General features: G+C 39.5%; 1 protein-coding gene across 5 annotated transcripts in view; it reads left to right on the forward strand.

The window, feature by feature from the left end:
* Positions 1–24,082, forward strand: part of LOC126481662 (FH1/FH2 domain-containing protein 3) — a 650,693-nt gene that overhangs the window by 566,243 nt on the left and 60,368 nt on the right. For 4 of the 5 annotated variants that reach the window (XM_050105589.1, XM_050105590.1, XM_050105587.1 and 1 more), the window contains 2 exons: positions 13,570–13,730; positions 16,393–16,575. In XM_050105589.1, coding sequence (XP_049961546.1) covers positions 13,570–13,730; positions 16,393–16,575 — 344 coding nt within the window. The remainder of the gene's footprint in view (positions 1–13,569; positions 13,731–16,392; positions 16,576–24,082) is intronic. The other variant, XM_050105586.1, reaches the window with a different exon arrangement.

Consider the following 24,082-nt stretch of genomic DNA (forward strand, 5'->3'; position numbering starts at 1 on the left):
CAGCATAAGAAACAGTTTTTCAAGATCTGCGTCATAATGTAACTCTGAAAAATTCTTGATGCTGTTATTGAAGAGCAAGTCAGACGGGTATGATTCTGAACAATTATGATAGTCTGTGTAAGTAGGGCAAGTTCCAGAAATTATCACTTTTCACAAAACAAAATCTGTTCATTCCAAAAGACTGTGTTGTTAAACAGGGATCACACAGTACTGCCTAGCATTTAAAGTCCTAAGTCTCCTGCTTGCTTGCACTTAGTATCGTAATTACTAGGAGAGGAAAGATGAGCATAATATTCACTTCATAAACGAGAAAAACTTTACCTTTTAAGATAACAATTATTATCTCATAAAAATGTTCTTCTCAGTGCTCAAGTATTACAGTATATATTCAACTTCTTAAAAGAGTGTAAATTAACGAAAATTAATATTTTCTGATATCTCGTAGCAATGGCGGCTGTTTTTTTTTTTACAGTAGAAGTGCCCCTCCTTTGAAAATATGTCCTTCCTTAGTCAAGTCTACTATCTGGGGGGTGGGGAATTAATAAAGTCACAGAATACAGAAGTGTCTTAGAAATCACGGAATGCTAGCAAGCTAAAGATGTTATTTACAATGCTTCGCTCTCCCAGGTGAAAGCGATAATCAGGTTACTTATAACTGAGAGCTTTTCCATTGCTTCTCTTTCACAATGTTCCACAAAACATTTAAAATATAGTCTTGCTCTACCAAATAGACTCTTTTACAGTATTTTAATGGTAAATAAACAGAATATTATTATTGGAAAACATCTTTCAAGCCGTCGCAGCCCTCAGTATTTAGATTTATATCGCAGTTTGCATTACACATTATGAAGTGTAGTTATGTAGTTGTGTATCAGCTGTTGATAATTTGTTTACAGCTACTTAAGTGAAGTAATTAGAATTGAACGTTTATGTAGCAGAATTTGCTAACACTCTAGTGGCTCATATCTCCGCTACATTTAATTCTTACAGAATTTGAAGTGTCAAGATTCAGTTCTGATTTTTAATTTCAGATGCATAATCTATTATGTAGAACAGGAAATTTCTGTTATGAAATTCTTTTTAATTACGTGTGATATGTAGTACTCTTTAAAATATCGTGCTTTCTCAGATATATCTCAGAAGTGAAAGCCTGTTGTATCAAACATGCTGGTGCCTTTGAAAAATTGTTTTTCATATTAATTTTTAAGGCTCTAATTATAATGTATCATATCATATTAACAAATCAATTAATCACATGTTACTTGTAGAAATAATTATTTTAAATCCACACATGAAACCAGATAATTCGATGTCTTATCAGTATTCCTTGAAAATGCAAACAAGGACAGGTTTTTACTAATGTTGCGTGAACTCTAGTGAAGTGCACCATTTTAAAGGAGGTTAGAGAAAGTTAGTTTAATAAATTAATCACATCTGCAATGTGAATCAAGTTTAGATTGCATTTGTCATAGGTTGTGACAATAGGTGCTATATTTCAGCAATCAGAAAACCCGAAGCCGTAAAACTAAAGACAGGTTGCATACTTTGCATACATCAGTAATGATTTTGTTTCCATTTGACCACCAATGAGCTGTTATTACCATTTGTGGTACTTATTCAATTTAGAGTTAATGACCCTTAAGAGAAAAAATTAATACTAATTCAGATTCACAGCTTGGTATCATAATTTATGTCTGAAGTAAGTAAAATAAGTCATTGTTTGTAGATGCAGGACAACAGGAAATTTTTGATATTACAGAAATGAGTCACTTAATGGAAATAGTGCCACAATTTCTGTGCTGTGGGCTGTTTGACATGTCATATTGTGATGACGTACAACAGACAGTTGTCAAAAAAAACTAGAACTTATGTGTAGTTAATCAAAGACCAGAAAGAAGTATAAATGGTCATTATTAATACATATTATATTTTGAAACAAATTTATTATTTCTGTTTCTTGTGTGTACTAGTGTAGGTAGAAATTTTCTTTTGTCATAAGGGTGAAGGCAGCCTTCTACCATTCAATCATTCCTATTCCAAATGCTTTTATCTTCTAAGACGTCTTGGTACTTACTCAGAGGAAAGGGTTTTGGAGGATTCAATATCACTAAAATATATTGTGATGAAGCAGGACACTGACAAGTTGTTGTGGATATCAGGGTGGAGTCTGCATGTCCCTGTTCATTGTGAGATGGCCTTTGATTTGGTTGTGTGACTCTCTGTCATACAAAGTACATAACTGTTGTGGACAGGATTCATTTGTGTAGTAAATATAACCATATCCTGGAACCTTCTTGATAGAAATTCAGCCTTCGTTCTTCTTAGTTTAATTTCAAACTCAAGTTAGCTTTAAACTCTAGTCCTTCTGTTGGAATGGAAATAAAATATGCTTTACCAAAAATAATAACCTGTTTTCTGATTTCAAGAAAAAAAAGTTTGTTCACTGCTACAAGAGAGTAAGAGAGACGGTAATTTAAGACTGCGTCACCATTAAGTTAATACTGCAGACAAAATAGATTAGCCATGACCTAGGGGATTGTTTTCAGAATGGATTTTCACTCTGCAGCAGAATGATATGATTTGGAACTTCAAGACAGATTAAAAGATATCTGGGTTTAAGGTATCTGGGTTTGAGTCCCAGTCTGGCACACAGTTGTAATCTGCCGGAAGATTTCGGATCAATGCAAAAATTCATTCCACAAATAATTAAGATTGGGTAAGCTGGTACCTAATGACCAAGAAACAGTGTAGTAGTATAAATGAAAACCTTTCATCATAGATGGATATTACATTGGTGTTCAAAATTAAAGCAACAAATGTAAATTATTCGAGGTTGCACTTACTTTGCAACAATACAGTATAATAATAATGTCGTGCGCCGAGGACCTCCCGTCAGGTAGACCGTTCGCCTGGTGCAAGTCTTTTGATTTGACACCACTTCGGCGACTTGTGTGTTGATGGGGATGAAATGATGATGATTAGGACAACACAGTACCCAGTCCCTGAGTGGAGAAAATCTCCGACCCATCCGGGAATCAAACCTGGGCCCTTAGGATTGACAGTCTGTCGCGCTGACCTTCTTTTTTTTTTTTTTTTTTTTTTTTTTTGACGTAGAAATAATGTAAATAATACATAACACAAACAAACTGCAACATGCATAAAGGTAGAGAAAAATGTTCTTCCTTTTTTTTCCAACTTAAAAGATTTGCACATACATTCTGACAACTGATCAATGTGCTGAGTGTGGAGTGTGACCTTGTATGGCAGCAACACTGGTCTGACGATGGGGCATGCTGTGAATTATGTCATCAATCTCATGTTGAGGCAGTAAAGCCCATTCCTCCAGCAGAGCTGCCCGCAAGTGTTGGAGAGTGATTGGTGGTTACAACCTGTGTCCCTAGTGCATCCCAGATGTGCTCTATGGGATTCAAATCAGAAGAGCAAGCAGCCCACACCATCCATGCAGTATCTTCTGTCTCCAAGAAAACGTCAATCTCATGTGCTCTAGGAGTTCGATCATTATTGTCCATCAGTACAAAGTCTGTGTCCACAGCATCTCACAACAGCCACACAGGAGGTCACAAGTTATCATCATGATACCTGACAGCAGTTAAACCATGCCAATTCATCCATACAGTTTCAAAAAGAGGTGATCAGTTGGTCAGCATAATCTGTGCCTAGACCATCAGGGATCCTCCTTGACACAGGTTTCTTTCCACAATTTTTGGATTTTGAATTTGTGTTCCACATTCCCTCCAGATGAGGATCCATTGAGAATCACTTTCCAAATGAAATCAGTATTAAGGGGGTACCGTCTTGTATTTACAGCCAAATAGTGGTCCTCTCTTTCTGATGCCACACATGGTCAGGCCCACCCTGGTCTTTGGAATACATTTCGGTCTCTATAAATTGTCACCACACCCTAAAGACAACAGAATGATTCACATTAAGCCAGCGAGCCAGATCAGTTTGTATCTGACCTGCTTCCATTGTTCCTAGGCCCTCCACGGCAGAGAATCTGGCAGGTATCTTCTCTGTGCCATGCTGCATTGTCTTTGACTGTTTACACGGCGATTGTGGATATGGGACTACTTGTAAGCGTTACCCCATTTGACAGGTACCCTCCTGTCATTGTGGACATGATTGTACAATGCCAGAAATGCCATATTCTATGTGGAACATGATTGTATGAGTATGTGTTGAGAGTTCGTATGATTATATCATGAAGGTGACAGAGGATGGGGAAATAATAGTTTGTTGCTTTAATTTTGGACACCAGTGTGTTTACAACTTTCTTCTAGTAAATGTGATATATCTATGTCTCTCTTGAGATGCTTGAAGTATAAAAGATATGGATGAAATTCAGCTGCAGAATTCTTGTATACAGTGCTGTGGCTTGGTGATGCTAAAATTCTCCTGTGTTGGAAGTTTGTTAATATCACAAAGAGACAGAAAAACTAACTAACCACTCCCAGTACTGTTGTTAGATATACTTAGAATAGAACTTAGCAATTCTAGCTATCAGAACAACAGGTTTCTTCTTCGGGGAGATAAGAGGATTTGGATGTGGAGGCTGTAAATGGGAGCAGGGTGGGGGACAGGTCATTCAAACGCTGAGCTAAGAAGGACCACCACATCTTATGATGAGGAATTAGGTGGATGAAAATGATGGAAAGCTTGTGAGAAACAGTAGGATGTCAAATGTATCACACTAGTAGGCTCCGTGCCAACTTTAATTCAGAGATAATAAAAAGAATAGAGTGAGAACCAAAGGTGGGGGTAAAAGAACCAGGGAAAATCAGTGAGCCAATACTAAATTGGAGAGACTACTCCATGAAGCCAAGCTATGACGCAATACGTCACAGCCTCCTTGATAGGTAAGTGCAAGCTGACAAATCATTCTGCTACACAGGATAAATGAAATCACTGTTCACTAATATTACATATTGCTGGCTAGATTCAGTTTGAGTTCACTACAAGAATTGCTCAAAAGTCACAAGCACAAGTAATACCAACTACCCGGAATACCCATTGCCAATATGACATATCCACCAAACATCATGTTTTACTGAACGAAGTTGGTTTTGAGTTGTCTCTCCAGTTTAGTACGGAGCTCACTGAGGAAAATAAAGACTGATATGAGTATTGCAATTAAACACAAAAAGGAAGAGGAAAAGGAAATAAGGATAAATGATAGGGACAATAAAGTTTAGGAGGGCAATGTAAGGCAACAGTGGGTGGTGTGGGGAGAATATGAGGGAGAGATGATTTCATTTCAGGGTTTGAAATTAGGAAGTCATAATCCTGGCTTGAGGCTTTCAGGGTCTTGGTGGTAATTGGTGACAAGGGAGGTACATTGAGTTTTTTAACGTTAAATGTCTCTTGGTTGGAGGTGCAGAAGTGGAGACCACCAAGGAGATATTGACTGTTGACAAGATCAGTAGAATAGCTGACAGGGAGGAAAGCCTGATAGAAGTGATTAATATAGGTCTCAAGAGATACAGCATTAGAGCAGAATTGTTTTTCATAGATACGTAGACCATAGAGAAGGAAGCATTTGACATGGAAGGGGGGCAACTGTTGAAATGGAGATGTTGCTATTTATTGGTTGATGTTGCTATTTATTGGTTGATGTTGTGTGAAGTACAATTTGAATGTGGTCCTCAAGGAAATGGAGATTAAAATCCACCAATTTAATTTGGTGAACAGAATTATTCTGTTGCAGAAAGTAGTTTAGTTCTGCTTCACAAAGATTTCAGAGCACAGCACAAAAATATTTTTCATAAATTTGTAACAAGCCAGGGGCCCCAGCTCAGGAGATTTGAAGAATGCTTTTTCATTGTTGTTGTTGTGGTCTTCAGTCCAGAGACTGGTTTGATGCAGCTCTCCATGCTACTCTATCCTGTGCAAGCTTCTTCATCTCCCAGTACCTACTGCAACCTACATCCTTCTTAATCTGCTTAGTGTATTCATCTCTTGGTCTCCCTCTCTGATTTTTACCCTCCACACTACCCTTCAATACTAAATTGGTGATCCCTTGATGCCTCAGAACATGTCCTACCAACTGATCCCTCCTTCTAGTCAAGTTGTGCCACAAATTTCTCTTCTCCTCAATTCTATTCAATACCTCCTCATTAGTTATGTGATTTACCCATCTAATATATCAAGTATCTAATCTTCGGCATTCTTCTGTAGCACCACATTTAGAAAACTTCTATTATCTTCTTGTCCAAACTATTTATCATCCATGTTTCACTTCCATACATGGCTACACTCCATACAAATACTTTCAGAAACGACTTCCTGGCATTTAAACCCATACTCGATGTTAACAAATTTCTCTTCATCAGAAACACTTTCCTTGCCATTACCAGTCTACATTTTATTTCCTCTCTACTTCGACCATTATCAGTTATTTTCCCCCCCAAATAGCAAAACTCATTTACTGCTTTAAGTGTGTCATTTCCTAATCTGATTCCCTCAGCACCACCTGATTTAATTTGACTACATTCCAGTATCTTCATTTTGCTTTTGTTGATGTTCATCTTATATCCTCCTTTCAAGACACAGTCCATTCCGTTCAACTGCTCTTCCAGGTTCTTTTCTGTCTCTGACAGAATTACAATGTACCTAAAAGTTTTTATTTCTTCTCCATGGATTTTGATTCCTACTCTGAATTTTTCTTTTGTTTCCTTTACTGCTTGCTCAATATACAGATTGAATAACATCGGGGATAGGCTACAACCCTGTCTCACTCCTTCCCAACCCCTGCTTCCCTTTCATGCCCCTGGACTCTTCCATCTGGTTTCTGTACAAATTGTAAATAGCCTTTTGCTCCCTGTATTAGACCCCTGCCACCTTCAGAATTTGAAAGAGAATATTCCAGTCAACATTGTCCAAAGCTTTCTCAATGTCTACAAATGCTAGAAATGTGGGTTTGCCTTTCCTTAATCTGTTTTCTAAGATATGTTCCAACATTTCTACGGAATCCAAACTGATCTTCCCCGAGGTCGGCTTTTACCAGTTTTTCCATTCGTTTGTAAAGAATTCATGTTAGTATTTTGCATCTGCGACTTATTAAACTGATAGTTCCGTAAGTTTCACATCTTTCAACACCTGCTTTCTTTGGGATTGGAATTATTATATTCTTCTTGAAGTCTGAGGGCATTTCGCCTGTCTCATACATCTTGCTCCATACATCTTGCTTACAAGATGGTAGGGTTTTGTCAGGGCTGGCTCTCCCGAGGCTGTCAGTAGTTCTAATGGATTGTTGTCAACTCCCAGGGCCTTGTTTTGACTTAGGTCTTTCAGTGCTCTGTCAAACACTTTACGCAGTATCATATCTCCCATTTCATCTTCATCTACATCCTGTTCCATTTCCATAATATTGTCCTCATGTACATTGCTGTTGTATAGACCCTCTATATTCTCTTTCCACCTTTCTGCTTTTCCTTCTTTGCTTGGAACTGGGTTTCCATCTGAGCTCTTGATATTCATACAAGTGGTTCTCTTTTCTCCAAAGGTCTCTCTAATTTTGCTGTAGGCAGTATCTATCTTACTACTAGTGCTATGTGCCTCTACATCCTTACATTTGTCCTTTAGCCATCCCTGCTTAGCCATTTTGCACTTCCTGTCAATCTCATTTTTGAAACGTTTGTATTCCTTTATGCCTGCTTCATTTACTGCATTTTTATATTTTCTCCTGTCATCAATTAAATTCAGTACATCTTCTGTTATCCAAGGATTTCTACTAGCCCTCGTCTTTTTCATCTCTCAAAGCTACCGATTCTTCTTCTACTGTATTTCTTTTCCCCATTCTTGTCAATTGTTCCCTAATGCTCTCCCTCAAACTCTCTACAACCTTTGGTTCTGTCAGTTTATCCAGGTCCCATCTCCTTAAATTCCCACCTTTTTGCAGTTTCTTCAGTTTTAATCTACAGTTAATAACCATTAGATTGTGGTCAGAATCCACATCTGCCCCTGGAAATGTCTTACAATTTAAAACCTGGTCCCTAAATCTCTGTCTTACCATTATATAATCTATCTGAAACCTTCCAGTATCTTCAGGCCTCTTCCATGTATACAACCTTCTTTCATGATTCTTGAACCAAGTGTTTGCTATGATTAAGTTATGCTCTGTGCAAAATTCTACAAGGTAGCTTCCTCTTTCATTCCTTACACCCATTCCATATTCACCTACTACATTTCCTTCTCTTTCTTTTCCTACTATCGAATTCCAGTCACCCATGACTATTAAGTTTTTGTCTCCCTTCACTATCTGCATAATTTCTTTTATCTCATGATACATTTCATCAATCTCTTTGTCATCTGCAGAGCTAGTTGGCATATAAACTTGTACTACTGTGGTAGGCATGGGCTTTGTATCTATCTTTGCCACAATAATGTGTTCACTATGCTGTTTGTAGTAGCTTACCCGCATTCCTATTTTTTTTATTCTTTATTAAATCTATTCCTGCATTACCCTATTTGATTTTGTATTTGTAGCCCTGTATTCACCTGACCAGAAGTCTTGATCCGCCTGTAACTGAACTTCACTAATTCCCACTATATCCTACTTTAACCTATTCATTTCCCTTTTTAAATTTTCTAATCTACCTGCCCGATTAAGGGATCTGACATTCCACACTCCAATTCGCAGAAAGCCAGTTTTCTTTCTCCTTTCATATGGCCCATGAAATAGTTGCAGTAGTATGGGGCCATCCTCATTCCCATTAAGGAACTCTTCATTTATTTTTAGGTCTAGCCCTCAAAGTGAAAAAGTTATGGGTAAAGATGAAGTTGGCTGGTGTTGCAATGAATGCGGTTTTTGGTAGACTTTCAGGTGGGCATTGGGAAAGCTGGTTTCCATGGATTGAAACACCATATGCATGGTGAATATTGGTTTAGAGATAGGTTTCATTGGTTATGGCAAAGATTTGAGTTGAGGCAGGCAGCAATGGGTTTTCATAGTGTGTCATTATTGTAGGGGGAAAAACAATGAATATCCACACACTATACCAGTAAGCTTTTTACAATATTAGTAACTAATGTGGACTCATGGTATTTTCTAGGAAAATGGTGTCCATTCAAATAAATATCTCACTGGTGTTATACAATATAATGTATAATGCTGTGATATCTGTGTTCCATTTAATGGAAAAAAATTGGGAGAAATTTTTGTAGCCTAATCTATACTTGATATTTCATGTACATTCGACCTGTGATGGGTCAGCTAGAAGTTAATTTTGGATGCAAAAGTTATCAGTACATTTGTGTATGGTGATGTAAATGTCTTTAAATTAGTTTCCTGCTCTAAAGAGTTAGGGAATTCACAATTTCTCTAAATGATGACTTATTTTGCTTACTTTAAACTTTTCTGCTGTCCTTAACTAAAAAGAAAAACTATTTCTCTCTTTCCTAAACATGTTATTTCACAATGTTGTTTGACTTTATATTTTGTTTATCCATACAAGTAAGTGTAAGTTATAAAATGCCAACAAACCCAGGAGTTGTCTGCATTCAAAAGTGTGCTAACAAAAGCCAAATAAGGTCTGTGTCATACAAAATGAAACTACAGTTCTTAGAAGACTGCTGACAGCATGAAAATGTCACAATGTGCCACATTTTTCACGTTACTGAAAGATATACTTTGACCTATTAATTCTGGCTTGCAGATATTTAATTTACTTTTAAACAGTTAGGAATTAGATTTTTGACTGAGAATTACATCAGTCTGATGCAATAGTAGCATGCGCATATATATATAAGAAATTGAAAAATACACATATTCATGGCTTCATTAATATTTTATGTGATCTCATTATATGAGTGCTACATGTGATGCACAAGAAATGCCCAGATAATTTGGCAGAAATTCTTGTCTGTGATCTGTGATCACAAAATATATAAAACGGAATGATGTTTGGCCTATGTTCTACTTTGCTTGTTGGATTTGTTGGTATTGGATGTTGATCCCCTGACTGTGTGCTTTGCTAAGGTACTTTGGTGTATAACTACAATTTACTCATGCTCTCTAATCTCTATTGTATTATTCGTTATATTGACTGGCTTATGGTACTTACTCAGATGCTTATTAATATTTTATGTTCTCTTTCACAATTTTTTGAATGGTCATCACGAAATGGCATGCTGCTCTAATAGGAGGTGAGTACTGCTCTTGGGACTTCTGCTTTTTTGGGGCCTATTTAAGAAAGAAATGGTATCTTGGAAGAAAATAATTTATTTGGTTAGCTGGTTGGTTTAGTAATTTACTATTATTTTAGTGATTTTTACTGTTATGCAATTGAATATGGTTGAAATAACATACACTATGTCTTCTTTAGTTGCTGTGGTATTTGCTTGTGCATATTCCTATATGAATAATGTCTGATATGCCACTTCTGAAGTAAGGTAGTTTAAATTAAGATCAATTTTATGCCAATGCAGCTATTTTCTTCCTTTATTGTAAGGAAATAATGAAAATAGGGAGAACAGTGAGGTTATTGGAGACAGAGTACATGACCAGAATATGGAACTGATAAGAAAGGAAATTAGCTGTGTTCTTTGCCAAAGAATGATCCCAAAATTTTCCATAATTGATTCAGTAAAAACATAAAAAAATTAACTCCTGAATATGAGTCCTGCATGCGAAGTATGAAAAGGGTTAGTCTCTTGCATTATGAAGTGTTGTAAGCAATAATAAAGAAAAACCCTTTCTCAAATGATTTGATTGGTAAGTGAAGACTCTCACATGACAAACAGAGAGGCATACATATGAGTATAAGGTTTTGTTGATCAGTGAAAAGTAAGGATGGAAGGATTCATATTTCCCAGGCACCTTACATTGTATCTTATTGACTCTGGAATAAAATACAATCTTTAATAAGAAAGTCAAATACATATACTTTGAAATTGAGTGGAAAAATAAATCTTGATCAATATGGTGTGGCAAGTAGGACACTGGATTTATACTTGTGAGGAATGGGTTTCGAATTTCCATCTACCCAAGCTAATTTAGGGTTTCTGCTGTTTTCCTAAGTTAGGTGGTGTGGGTGCTATGAAAATTTCTTAAATAACTCCAAGGCTAATTTCCTTCCATACCCTTGTTCCATTTGAGCTATTGCTCCTTTTATAATGATGTCACTGTTAACAAGAAGCTAACTGCAACCCAAACTTCATCAAAAAGATAAAATGGAGGTAATCGGTAAATGCAACGTACATGAAAAAGACTGCACTGCAACCAAGGCCTCTGTTTCGGGACATGAAATTTAAGAATAATAACTGAATGATTTGACAAAATGGCAAAGAAAAGTTCACATTGTAACTTACTCACAGTTATGGAGGCAATCTTCTTTCTTTCAGGTATGATTGCTTGAAATAGTATGAATTTTCTCGAGAATACTGACACAAATGTGAATAGTGACGACATGATCATCTGAAAATTGATTTGATAATCGATATATACATTGTAAATTCTGATGAGAAGTACTTTATAAAAGAACACATTTCTATGTCAATGCCATGTGGCAACAAGAAATGAGATTCCAGCTACATTCATAAAAATGCAACAGCACAAAAAAATGAATAATGAAAAGGAGAAAAGTAAGAAATTAACACATAGCCTGTGAATGGTAAAAAATGTGCATCATAGAGCAAATTGAAATGTGAGCTAGTCCCCTCCGAACTCAGTTATGAAGTTACCTGCTAAATGACGGTCAACACTGCTAACTGATGCCACCAGAGGCAAGTTGCATCTTATTCTGTCAATATGTAGATGCTCTCTTTTCAAAACTCACAGACCTGTGAAATTTTGATTACCTGCAGACACAAAAAACAGTAACAGTAATAATAACAATATCCACAAAATGAACATTAACTAATAATAACCATTGTTATTACTGTTAATATTATTATCATTACTGTTGTTACATGCACTATAGCAACCTGAGAGCTTAGCATGCATACAACACTGATAAAAATACCATTGTAAAAAGAACACTGAGTGTAAACATGCTCACTGGGAAATAGATCACAGGCAGACTGTAATTAGCTACACAGAAAGAAAATGGTGATCAAGAGGGTATAAGTAAGATGAAGTGGAGGTAAGTTAGGAAAGGAAAAGTATAGAAAGAAGAAAATGATGTAGGTGCAAAGAAATGGTAAGAGAAAACTGAGCAAAACTACTACTGTGTCGGATAGAGATAAAAGCATTGGCGCTTATACGTTTTATAATGAAAGGTCATCAGCCAGGAACAAGGAAGTCAATATTCAATAGTTATTTTCAGAAAAGTAATGTAAAAGTCTTATTGGAGACTGTATGTTACCACTAAAATTAAGAAAAAAAATCGTTTCCAGTGGTAAACACCACTAACTTGTGATTAGCAATCGCACAGGCCAGTTTTCATATACTTCAGAATGTATCCTACAACAAGGCATATGATGGTGGCACAGTAGACTGTATCATTTATGCACACTCATTGTAACATTCTTGTAGGCTGTAATATTTTTGTAGGCAATGTGACAAATCATGCAAATGCCTCTCACTAGGTGCATGTCTTGGTGGTCACATAGTAGAACTAACATTGTGTAGATTGGACACATGCGAATAAAACAAACATGATAAAAGATGGAAACAAGCGAAATGTGATTATTGCTGGTTCCTTTCTCCCTTTTCGGTGCTCTTTATCTTGCTAGCGCTGGATCGACATTAGTGTGGTCATCCTCCAGTTTTGAGGAGAACCAACCATAACCACATATAGGATATTATTATGATGGAGTCATATTCCCAACGACATTTTAAAGCTGCTGCCAGCCCCCAGCTCTGTGTCAATCTTATAATGACTTCCCAGGCCATTTTTATTTTGACCACCTTGTATAATTACTATCAGTGACTATCATCCTGTTAAATAAAAGCAGAAAAAAGAGTCATTACATAAATCAAGGCATTCTTAAAACTATCAGCCATATCATATTACACAAAAGTGTTTCATCCATCACACTGCACAACTCGCAGATATATATTGATTATCAAGGACTATCTGCTGCAGAAAGTCATTATCCTAAAAAAGAATTTATAAATGGTGTGCAACTATGAGTCATTTACTCTTAATGCCTTTTGTGCCTCAGTAAGTTGAATATGTTAGCAGAAGATGGGACCAGTTGCCACAAAAAGTAAACCAAATTTGTAAACAATTAATTGTCATCTGTGATTAAAATGTTGGTCACAACTTGTGGTACGATCATTGTTTAAGTAAACACAGTATATTCCTAATTTTTTCTGTGCATCAACTAAACAAGTGGGATCCTTTTCTTTGGTATAATGCATTTTCAGATTTTTATCATTCTAGTATCAGATAATAAAGAACTGAAAATATAAATGAAAATGTACTTGCCTTTGGCTGGAAAGAGGCTTCAAGACCTGTTTTGGAACATTTATATGTTTAGATAGAAATGTATTTTGTTTATGAGTATGTTGTAGTAAGAGATTATGAGTATTACTTAAGATGATTAATCTTGCCATTATACAGTGTTGAAATGAAGTCTGATATCACTGGCTTTCCTTTTTACAATAGAAACAGCAAGAGATGAATAAAAACAAGGAAATCATAGTATTGGATCATAAACGCTCAAATGCAATAAATATAGGAATGACAAAGCTTCCTCCCCCAAGATCTATACGAACTGCCATTATGAAGATGGATGCCACAATCATGAACAGGGAAGGAATAGAGGTGAGAAATAATTACTTTTATGATAACACAATAACTAACATCATTTCTTATACGCATATTTTATGATTTCTACCTGCAATTATTGTAAATATGGTACGGAAAGTTGTTGCAGAATGTAAATAATTTTGGAGTAAAGGAAACCGCTCATCAAATAATGGAATTGTTGAGTCATTGACAGGCACACATAAAAGAATAATACTTAACTAACTTTCCTTGTGCAGCTGGCACACTATAGCTGTACAGATACACATATTTGTGGGATGAGAGGGTGGGGGATTATATTTTTGTGTACTCTAGCTCAAAAAAGGATTTTTCCAAAAGCTATCAAAGTTCCTTTTTTATGTTGATAACTCAATACTTCTACTATTTGATGATATGTTTGTAAAATTGTTAAGTCAGTACAGTCCCCAGTTATGGATGAAGATGATGATCATGATTATTCATTATAAAGTATGCTATGTTTCTAAAGATAATGAATTTATTGTTTGGAAGTGTGGTGTTTTTAATATTTTAGTTTGAACACCCTTGTCCTGCTTTAAAAAAATGTTAAAATGTGTGTGAAATCTTATGGGACTTAACTGCTAAGGTCATCAGTCCCTAAGCTTACACACTACTTAACCTAAATTATCGTAAGGACAAACACACACACCCATGCCCAAGGGAGGACTCGAACCTCCTCTGGGAGCAGCCGCACAGTCCATGACTGCAGCGTCTTAGACCGCTCGGCTAATCCTGCGTGGCTTGTCCTGCTTAATATTGTCTTTCAAATGTCTGGCTTTGACTGCTTGGACTCAAAAGGCAAAATATTTTCCAATGCAAGTTACAAGTTCCTATTTAGGGTATGTAGACATGCTGCTAATTGTGATTTTGTCTCAACTTTCTTCTTATATTAAAACATTTAGCTTTTCACATAACTGTAGCATTTATCAGACATCTGTAATGCATCACTGGCATCTAATTTCAGTGTTTCACCTTTCACTTGTCTGTTAGTGGAAATCATTGTGTTGCACTGTTGTAGTATGAACTTCTTCAGTGTTGTACCACAGCTGCTTGACAAGGTCTAAGAATCCATATCTTTCATCTCACTATTCTCTGAAGCTTGTCCCAATTTTGATAGCAATTATGCTGTGCTACTGTAGTAATTATTGTGCTTTTGCTGTATAAGCAACTCATTTAGTGTTTTCCGAAGTTTATACACTGATGATGAAATGCATTTTGTAACCTGACATCTTCTACTAGATAGATCTCTCAGATTTGACTGCCTTCATATTTAGGGGGTGGAAAAAAATATGGAAACACTGTGAGAAATGCACGCTTGAACATAAACTCAGATGATAGCCAACCCTGCAGGTTGCATTGTTGCATTTTCCCTTGAACAGCACCTGTGCAGTGTTCTGTGTTGGTGCTCATATGGCAGGTGCTTCCATAACCAAGGTATCCAAAGTGTTTATGTTTCAAGATACATGGCATCGAAGATTTATACTGCAGCAGAAGAATTGTCTGGAATTTACTTTAAGAAACTTGATTATATGACAGTCCAAGTTTATATTTTTGTAGTTTTTTTTCTTTTTTATGGTATATTCTGTAAATTTCTGGTCAGTAAGTTGCTTTCTCTTCAGTAAATTAAGTAAGTGTAATCCATGAACAAAAACCCTTAGTGGTCAAAGTGGTGATTGTTTCTATTACTAAAGCATTTATTAAGATATCCAGGAATCTGATCGCTCTAAAGATGCGATCAAAGTAACTAGTTTGGTACCATAGGCCATTTAAATTCTGGGAAGGCTTTGGACTAAGTTCTAGAAATTGAAGGCAGTATTCTGTTACTTTTTTAAAGTATAGTCTGTGATTGTTTCCAAGTTCATACAAAAATTCATATGGCATGCAACCAGTGATCTAGCCATCTCAGAAATGTTAAAGTGTGGTGGCTCTTGTCTCGGCTTGAAGCAGGCCAGTCCTGAAAATCAATGTGATTTCAAACCATGATGCAGCCTATGCCAGAAGTCCATAACTTTTTATTATTGTTACTAAGGAAGGAGCTACAAAGAAAGGCCCCATATTATTAAACACAGAATGTTATCAAAACTAGAAGATTGTTAGAGAACCATAATAAGTACTGTGCTTAACTATGGCTGGAAAAAATGTTTCAAATAAGCAAGTAGTGTTGATGTTACAAGAATCTGATTATGTAGATAACATCTGTAGTTTGACATTAGACAAGGCAGGCTTCTCTTACTTTATGTATTATTAATTTTACAGGATACCAAAAAACAAATCAATATTGTTCACAGCAAGTGTTTATTTCGCAAATGAACACTAAGCTTAGTATGACATTTATCAGTCACTGAAATGCAGGACTAGATTATATACAAATTTATGAACTAACACTGCCTACTTACCACAAACTATGGTTTCATGTACGTTTGTAGTGCTATAAATTTATAACATCTACTTTTCTTATAATCTTTTGATTATAAAATAACTGATCTCAGCTCACCAAAAATACAAAACACTCTTTTACAAAGATCAACACTTACGACTGACCAGCATATATATAACTGACTGAAATATAAAATTATATCAACAATTATTTGCCTGTTATGAATTAAGATTGTTTCACATAAATATTGTGAAAAATGTCAGAGTAATTACATTTATTTCCCAGAAACTTCTCACAATGCTTCCAACAGAAGAAGAATGTACTAAGATCCAAGAGGCACAAATGGCCAATCCTGACTTACCACTTGGCAGTGCAGAACAGTTCTTGCTGACACTTGCATCAATTTCAGAACTTCCTGCAAGATTGAAACTCTGGGCCTTTAAACTAGATTATGAGAACAGTGAAAAGGTATGTACTATATCTGATTACTATGGAAAAACTCTTAATTCAGTACTTACCTCTCATTTTAAATTCTGTTTTTGGTTAAGTCATTTTTGTTTGTTTTGTAAAATGAGTTGAGCATGTGGAACTCCAATACAAAATGATAACGAATGATAGACTACACAGTGGTATGAAGCAGGCAACACTAAATTTTGTAGGAACTCGACACATCCAAGGATACACAACTTAACACACTCGAGTTATAGAGCGAACTGCTCCCATCAGAGATAATACTGTGAGTTGTTTTCTCTGGCCACTGATACTAACGTTCCCACGAGCCCAGCCCCTTTCCCCACTCCCCCTCCACCAGTAGTGTGGAGCACAGTTTGAAGGTAATGACTGAGGCAGCAGAAGTACTGGCAGGCATGGTCTGATGCAGGATGTACAGATGATAGTCATGGAAATGGGTGGAAGCATGGATGTTGCAGTCCGCGCAGGTGAGCATGCGAGGTGAAGGTGGGGAAGATGTATCCCCTATGTGTGTGCATTGGACGGGTCTGTGAGGAGGTCACTGTCAGGAGTGGGCGGGTGAATAGTGAAAATTGTCAGGCTGCCATCGGCGATTAAATGTGCATACAGAGGGACAATGGGAGTAGGAAGGGAAGCCATTGTGGTGGTAGAGTCCTTATTCAGGGGGCTAGCTGATGAGATACCGGTTTCAGTCAGTTAATGGAGGCTGTGACTAGCTTGTTGTTAAGCAGAATGTCATAGGTGTTTGGGCTGCGGGCCTGAGAAGGGGGCCTGGAAGTTGGTGTGGGTAGTATCATCACACAGCATGATGTGGTTGTGCATGGCTAGGTCCTTGGAGATGAAAATTTTAGGAAGAATATGGAGGGAGAGAAGGGGGATCATGAAGGTTGGAAATGTGATGCTGGACGCTGCGAAGGTGGAAAGCAACATTGGCATAGGGGAGCAGTTGGAAGAGATGAAACAACTGGGAGGGATAACATCTAACTGTATAAAATCTCAGCTAGTGAGGCATTGAGGTCTTGTTTATGTGTTGTGTGGATACCCAGCAACTCTCACAGGAGTATGTCTGACTGGTCACCCCCATTACAAATAAGAGCCACTTCTCAACAAGCCCATTCTTGAGAGTGGTAGGTGGTAGTTCTGTAACAGGTAATGGCATATAGTTAGTTTGGCAAACAGTGAGGACTTGAATTGCCTACCCTGGTCCATGGTTATGGAGGCAGGGTAGCCAAAATGTGTGAACCAGGTAGACATGAGAGTTCTGACAACTGTTTCAGCAGTGATGTCTTGGATGGGGGTAGCCTCTGCACAGCATATTGCCTGGTCAGCAATGGAGAGAACGTAATGATTGTTGGCGGATGGGAGAATGGGGCCCACCAGGTCCACCTGAATGTGTTGGAAGTGTCCCTTTGGTACCTGGAAGATGCCTAGCAGGGACTTAATGTGCCAGGTGGTTTTACAATGCTGGCCCAGTACACCGACCCTTATCCATAACTTGTGATCTCACTTAATGTGGAGCCAAATGAATTGCTCAATTATAGGGTAAGCAGTAGATTTGACTCTAGGGAGGGCAAGGTTTTGAAACAGGTTGAAAATATATCAGAGACTTCGCAGGTCTCATAGAGATAGGATTTTATGTATGTAGACTGAAGTAGTGAATGAAAATTTGTGACAAGGCCTGGAATCAAAACTGGGTCCCCTGCTTACCAGGCAGGTGTGTTAGCCACTAACAACTTTGGCACAGCAGTTCACACAACTGCATGGATTAACCTGGCATGCCTCTCCTCTTGATCCAAATCCTCACTGCCATCCCAGTCTACTTTAAATTCCTCTTTACACATGAACAGAATTGCTGAGGTTCTCCATATTTCTGGAGTAGCACCGCAGCAACAAATGTAAATGGCGGTCCAGCCTGAAACCCAGTTGCAGGTGCTTATACAAATGAATGACATAATTTCAAAGACTTCACTGCTCTCCATACAGATATGATTTTATGTACACAGACTGAAGCGATGAGTGGAAATTCGACTTTGGATTGAGGAGGGAGGCGTGCCAGTGTATACCGTGCAGTTGAATGACTTAGTGGGTAATGCACCTGCTTAGTAAGCAAGAAACACAGGTTTTATTCCTGGGCTTGGTACAAATTTTCACTCACCGCTTCAGTCTATACAAAATCATATCTACATGAGAGGAGTAAAGTCTCTGAAATTATGTCATTTCATATATAAAGGGCAATAAAATGAAACCTGATCACTAGTGTAAAATAATGGTAACAATTTTATTAACCCAAAATTTTGTTATACACAGTAAACATACTCAAAAATAGTCACCAAAACTGTTGGCACATTTATCCCATTGTGACACTAGCCGGTTGATTCCATCCTTGAAGAAGCTAGTAGGCTGCTGTTGGATTCAGGCCTGGACCCAGTCACACACTTTGTCATCCATTGCTTATCGATGTCTGCGAATAGCTTGTTTTAGAGGTCCAAACACTTCGAAGTCACATGGTGAAAGGTCAGGACTGTACGGTGGCATTTCTCACCGAAACTGCTGCAATGTTGTCTTCAGCGCATTGGTCATGTGTGGGCAGGCATTATCATGCAAGAGGATAATGCCATTGGACAAAATGCCTTGGCATTTTGACTTGATGACTCATCTAGGGTTCTGTAATGTGGCTTGATAATGCTCGGCATTGATGGTGGTTCCCCATTCCAGAAACTGGACATGCAGCAGGCCCTTGTGGTCAGAAAAGGGGGACATCATGACATTACTAGAACTGATGTGCACGGCCTTTGATTTCTTTGGAGGTGGTGAAGTTTCATGTTTCCACTTCTTACTCTGATGCTTGCTTTCCAGTTCAAAAGGGTTACACCATGTTTCGTCACCTGTGACAATACGCAACAGAAAGCCGTATTCCTCCTCATGATAACATAGCAGATGACTCAAAGACAGCACCATTCGAGTTTTGCGCTGATCGGTGGTCAGTTGGCGGGGAACCCACTGCCCACAGATTTTTCTAAAGTTCAAGTGTTGATGTAATACGGTGTGGGCGGTGCCCATGCTAATACCCAGTAACCAATGGATCTTGTCCTTGGTGATTCTGCGGTTGTCAAAGACTAAAGCATTCATTTCCGCAACCATTTCCGGTGTGATGACATGATGAGTCTGTCCAGAAAGCATTGCGTTCCAGGGACTTGTACCCCTCAAGGAATCATTTACGCCATTCCACAATACTTGAATGACTCAGACTGTACTCACCATACACAGCCTTCAACCATCAATACATTTCATGGCCTCCAACTCCCTCTGCCGCCTAAAATCAAATCACTACTCATTGTTCCTGCTTACCCGCCTGCATGTTCGGTAATGGATGATAACATATGCGACCACTTTCTCTTTGGCATGAAACCACACTGGTGCTATGCAACATCAGATGGCACACACATCAGTCTCTCTACCAATAGATGGTGCCACCGTACCCACAGTTACATGGTGCCACCTTACATGTAAGGAAAAGGTAGACGCACTGATCAGGTTTCATTTGAATGAACCTCATACATATGTATGTGCACCTGAGTTTCAGGATGGATCGACCAATTACATTTGATGCTAAGGTGCTATTCCAGAACATGGAGTGCCTTGGAAATTCTGTCCATGTGTAAGGTGGAATTTAAAGTAGATGGCACTGAGAATTTGGATTGAGTTGCCCTGCTGAGCTGTGCGAGTTTGTCGAACTTGATCATGGCTCAGATGGCGCCAATGTGTGACAAGTAGTCAGTGACTACGTTGTCTGTGCCTTTTGCGTGACGGACATCCGTAGAGAATTGTGCGATGTATTCGAGGTGATGGTAATGGTAGAGGCACTCATCCTTGGGTGGGATACAGATGGCATCGACTAGGGGCTGGTGGTCCATGTAAAGTGACAAGAGGGCATCCTTCAGTATCTTCTCTGAAATACCTCACAGCTTTGTAAATAGCTAGTAGCTTCCAGTTATTAGCCAACCACCTGTGGTGTGCCTCAGTCAGCTTACAGGAGAAGAAGCACAAGGAATGATTGGAGCCATTGACCTCTTGCTGAAGGATGGCTCCTATTGCTAAATTTCTAGTGTCAGTGGTGCTGGACTGGGTAGCTTCTAGAATCAAGTGGGCCAAGGTGCCTGCCTGAACCAAATCATCCTTGATTGCTTGAAAGGAGCACTGCATGTCTGTAGTCCACGTGAGCTTCCTGTGACCATATGTATTTTTGCCTTTGAGGGCTTGTGTTAAGGGTTCCCGCAGGGCAGCGGTGTGGAACAAATGACAACAACAGAAACTGATTGTCCTGAGAAAACAGTAGAGTTTGTGATAGATGTCAAATGGTGGCTTAGGTAATGAATCAGCTCGGTGTGCTCTGGAGTTGGGCAGATGCTGGAAGCATTAATGATGTGGCCCAAGAAGGTGACTTGCACCTGACAGAGTTGACATTTGTCAGTGTTCATCACTACACTATTGGCTTCAAGAGTGCTGAGAACTTGTTCAAGGTGGGCAGAGTGTGAGTCCATGTCTGGCAAAACAATGAGGATATCGTCCAGAGATGTGTAACAAAAAGAAAATTAGAAATCAAGCTGTCTATAAAGCATTGCCAGTCTTGTGCAGCATTTTTTAGTCCATAAGACATAAAAAGGAACTCAAACAATCCCAAAGGTGTGATTGTGGCAGTCTTGTGAATGCCATCTTTGTATATCAGTATCTGCAGATGTGCCTTCTTACAGTCAATTACACTGAACACCGTAGCACCAGCAAGATAGTGTTAAGTCTTCAATATTAGTGACTGGATAGTTGTACTTGATTGTGCAGGCATTCAAGGCTTGATAGTCCCCACAGAGTCTGGCCGAGCTGTCCTTCTTAGGGATGAGGTGGACGCTTGAGGCCCGGCTGCTACCTGATGGGCGAATGATGCCAGCTTGTAACAGTTTGTCCACCCCTGCCTTTGCCATGCAGAGGGAGTCACAGGGTTAACATCTGGGGAGCTGACTAACCACCAGGTTGGGTTTAGTGTTAATGTGGTGCACGGTGCTGTTGTTGGTGACGGACAAGATAAAAAGATTGTCTGGAGCAGAGCCACTGGTTGAGAGTTTGTCAGTGTGGATCACATGGAGGTCAGTGTCCTGAACAGCAGAAATGACATGAGATGTCAACTGTGGGCTAGAGCTGGGCTGCACGAGCAAAGTGGTGGTCTGTACAAGTGTGGCACAGTCAGTGAGCTGTGGTAGTTCAGATGCAGTGCGGCAGGCAGAACCGAGTGGAAGTGCTGGCTTGGTCCGGGAGGTGACAGCATCAATTGGAAGCTGCAGATTTGAGCTGGGCTGTCCAAGTGAGGCTGGTGCTTGTGCATGTGTGGTACAGTCCACGAGATGTGGAGGTTCAGTCATGGCATGGCAGGCATCGCTGGGCGCAGGTGCAGGCACAGAATGGATGAGGCCATTCTGTGCAGGCACAGGCATGGATTGGGAAGCGGCGTACTACACAGGCATGGATTTGGTGCAGCAGGCATCATCTGGCATGGGCGCAGGGGTGAGGGAGGTGAGCAGCAGTAGTGCAAGCATGGCGTGGATGACAGCAGGTGGCAAAGGAGCAGGCACAGAACAAGCAGCAGGTGATGTACTGAGCTGGTAGATGGTGAAGTGGGGGCTGATGTGTCAAGCAGCTTGAGGTATTGGGTGACAGGTGCAGGTCCACAAGCTTAGGCAATAAGTGAGGAACAGAGGCACTTGAGGGTGGAGCAACCCTCTGCAAGTTCTGCCTCTGTTGTTTGGATGCGACTGTGTGGAATATGTTTTCCTGTTGGAGGAGAGAGAATGTCTTTTGCATGTTCATACGCTGTTGACAGACATGTAGTAAGCAGTCAGCACAGGCCACACAGTGTTGTATGTACTGTTGCTTGGGCATGGCTGAGGGCGGAGGAACGTCAGCCTCATTGTATTGGCATTGGGTTGATGAGGTAGCTGGGGCACGTATACTATCAGCAGTGCAGTCAGGAGGCTTGTAGGTGAGCTCGTGTGCATGCAGTAAGGGCACAAGGTGAAAGGCCCATTGGAAATCAGCACCTAAGGCCAGCTCCATAACATCAGCAATGGTGAACAACCATATGAAGGGTGCAGTGAAGCCGAGGTCTCGAGTCTGTGTCGGGATACTCCTAATAGTGCTAGGAGAGCTGTTAGCAGCCCGTGCTGATCTGCAGTCTGGTGTTAACCAGGAAATGTAACCCACTGATGTGGTCGAGGACATACAGATGGTTGTTCAGAGCGACATCAGAAGCTGGTGGGCATGTGGTGACTTTGCGTTTGTTGAGGTGGCTTATGCTTTGTTCATGGTTTGGGGTGCATCTTGCAGGCCATGAGGTGAGTTGGGTAGCTACAAGGCTCATAACAGGGCCTGCGATGTCACCAAAGCGGGTGTGGTACCAACAGAGGTGAGACTGTGAGTGTACGGCTGCTGATATATCGAAGTGACAGCTACAGCTGAGTTTGTTTTGTAAACGCAGGGGCGGTGGCCACTGTGACGTCAGCATTGTTTGGAGCTGGGAGCACTCAGTGATTGTCAGTGGCTGCAGGAGCTCGTGCATGTGGCAGTGCAGTGTGCATACCCACACCATTGTTGGGAGCTTTGTTGATGCTGTGCCTGTATTGGGAAATGGTGAAAATGCAGTCAGCCAGGGACAGGTGGATGTCAGGAGACTGGTTACTAGTGGCAAGTAAAGCTGTCTGCATGTGGGATGGGGTCTTGACAATCCAGATTATCCACAGCATCTTGTCGGGCATGATGCACAGGTCTATTTTGCTGTGAAGATGCTGCCACAATTCAGAAGGGTCCCATCCTGTAAATGTTCATTGTAATGTACCTGGCAGAGTTGCTCTTTGTGAGTTTGGGAGAAGCATCATAAGAGTGTTGTTTTGGCAGTCCTATGCTTGTCCATAGACAGCAGTGTCAGGATGACATTGTAGATAACCTCAGTGTGAGAGCCAAACTTGCTGAGTAGAGTGATGTACTTTGTGTTGTCTGTGATGATGGTGTTTGAGGTAAACATGCTTTTGACGACTGTGAACCACAGGTTCAGGTTATCCGTATGGACTGGTGGTAGTGTGAGTCCTATTCACTTCAGTAATGTGGTTCGAATATAGCTGCACAGCATGGGGAGAACTGCAGGTAAGCTGTGGCCAGTAATGCAGACGAGTGGATTGGAGGCTGGACAGTTCGCTATGCAGTGCAGGTGAGACAGCATGCATATTTGTGGACACATGTCCAGTGCCTACTATAATGACACCACAACACGATCAGCATGGATCAGTAGTCCAGATTTTGAAAATGTTGATGGAATGCAGGGGTAGATGTTACGCTGGTAGAGCCTGTAACAAAGTCAATAAGCAGATTGTCAGTTGCATTGCATTCTCGTACGCCTGCAATTTGGAAACAGGCTGCAATGTGAGAAGTGTCACTGTCACTTTTAATCACTTGGCCAACATAT

This window comes from Schistocerca serialis, chromosome 5 (assembly GCF_023864345.2).
Source record: "Schistocerca serialis cubense isolate TAMUIC-IGC-003099 chromosome 5, iqSchSeri2.2, whole genome shotgun sequence".
NCBI lineage: Eukaryota > Metazoa > Arthropoda > Insecta > Orthoptera > Acrididae > Schistocerca > Schistocerca serialis.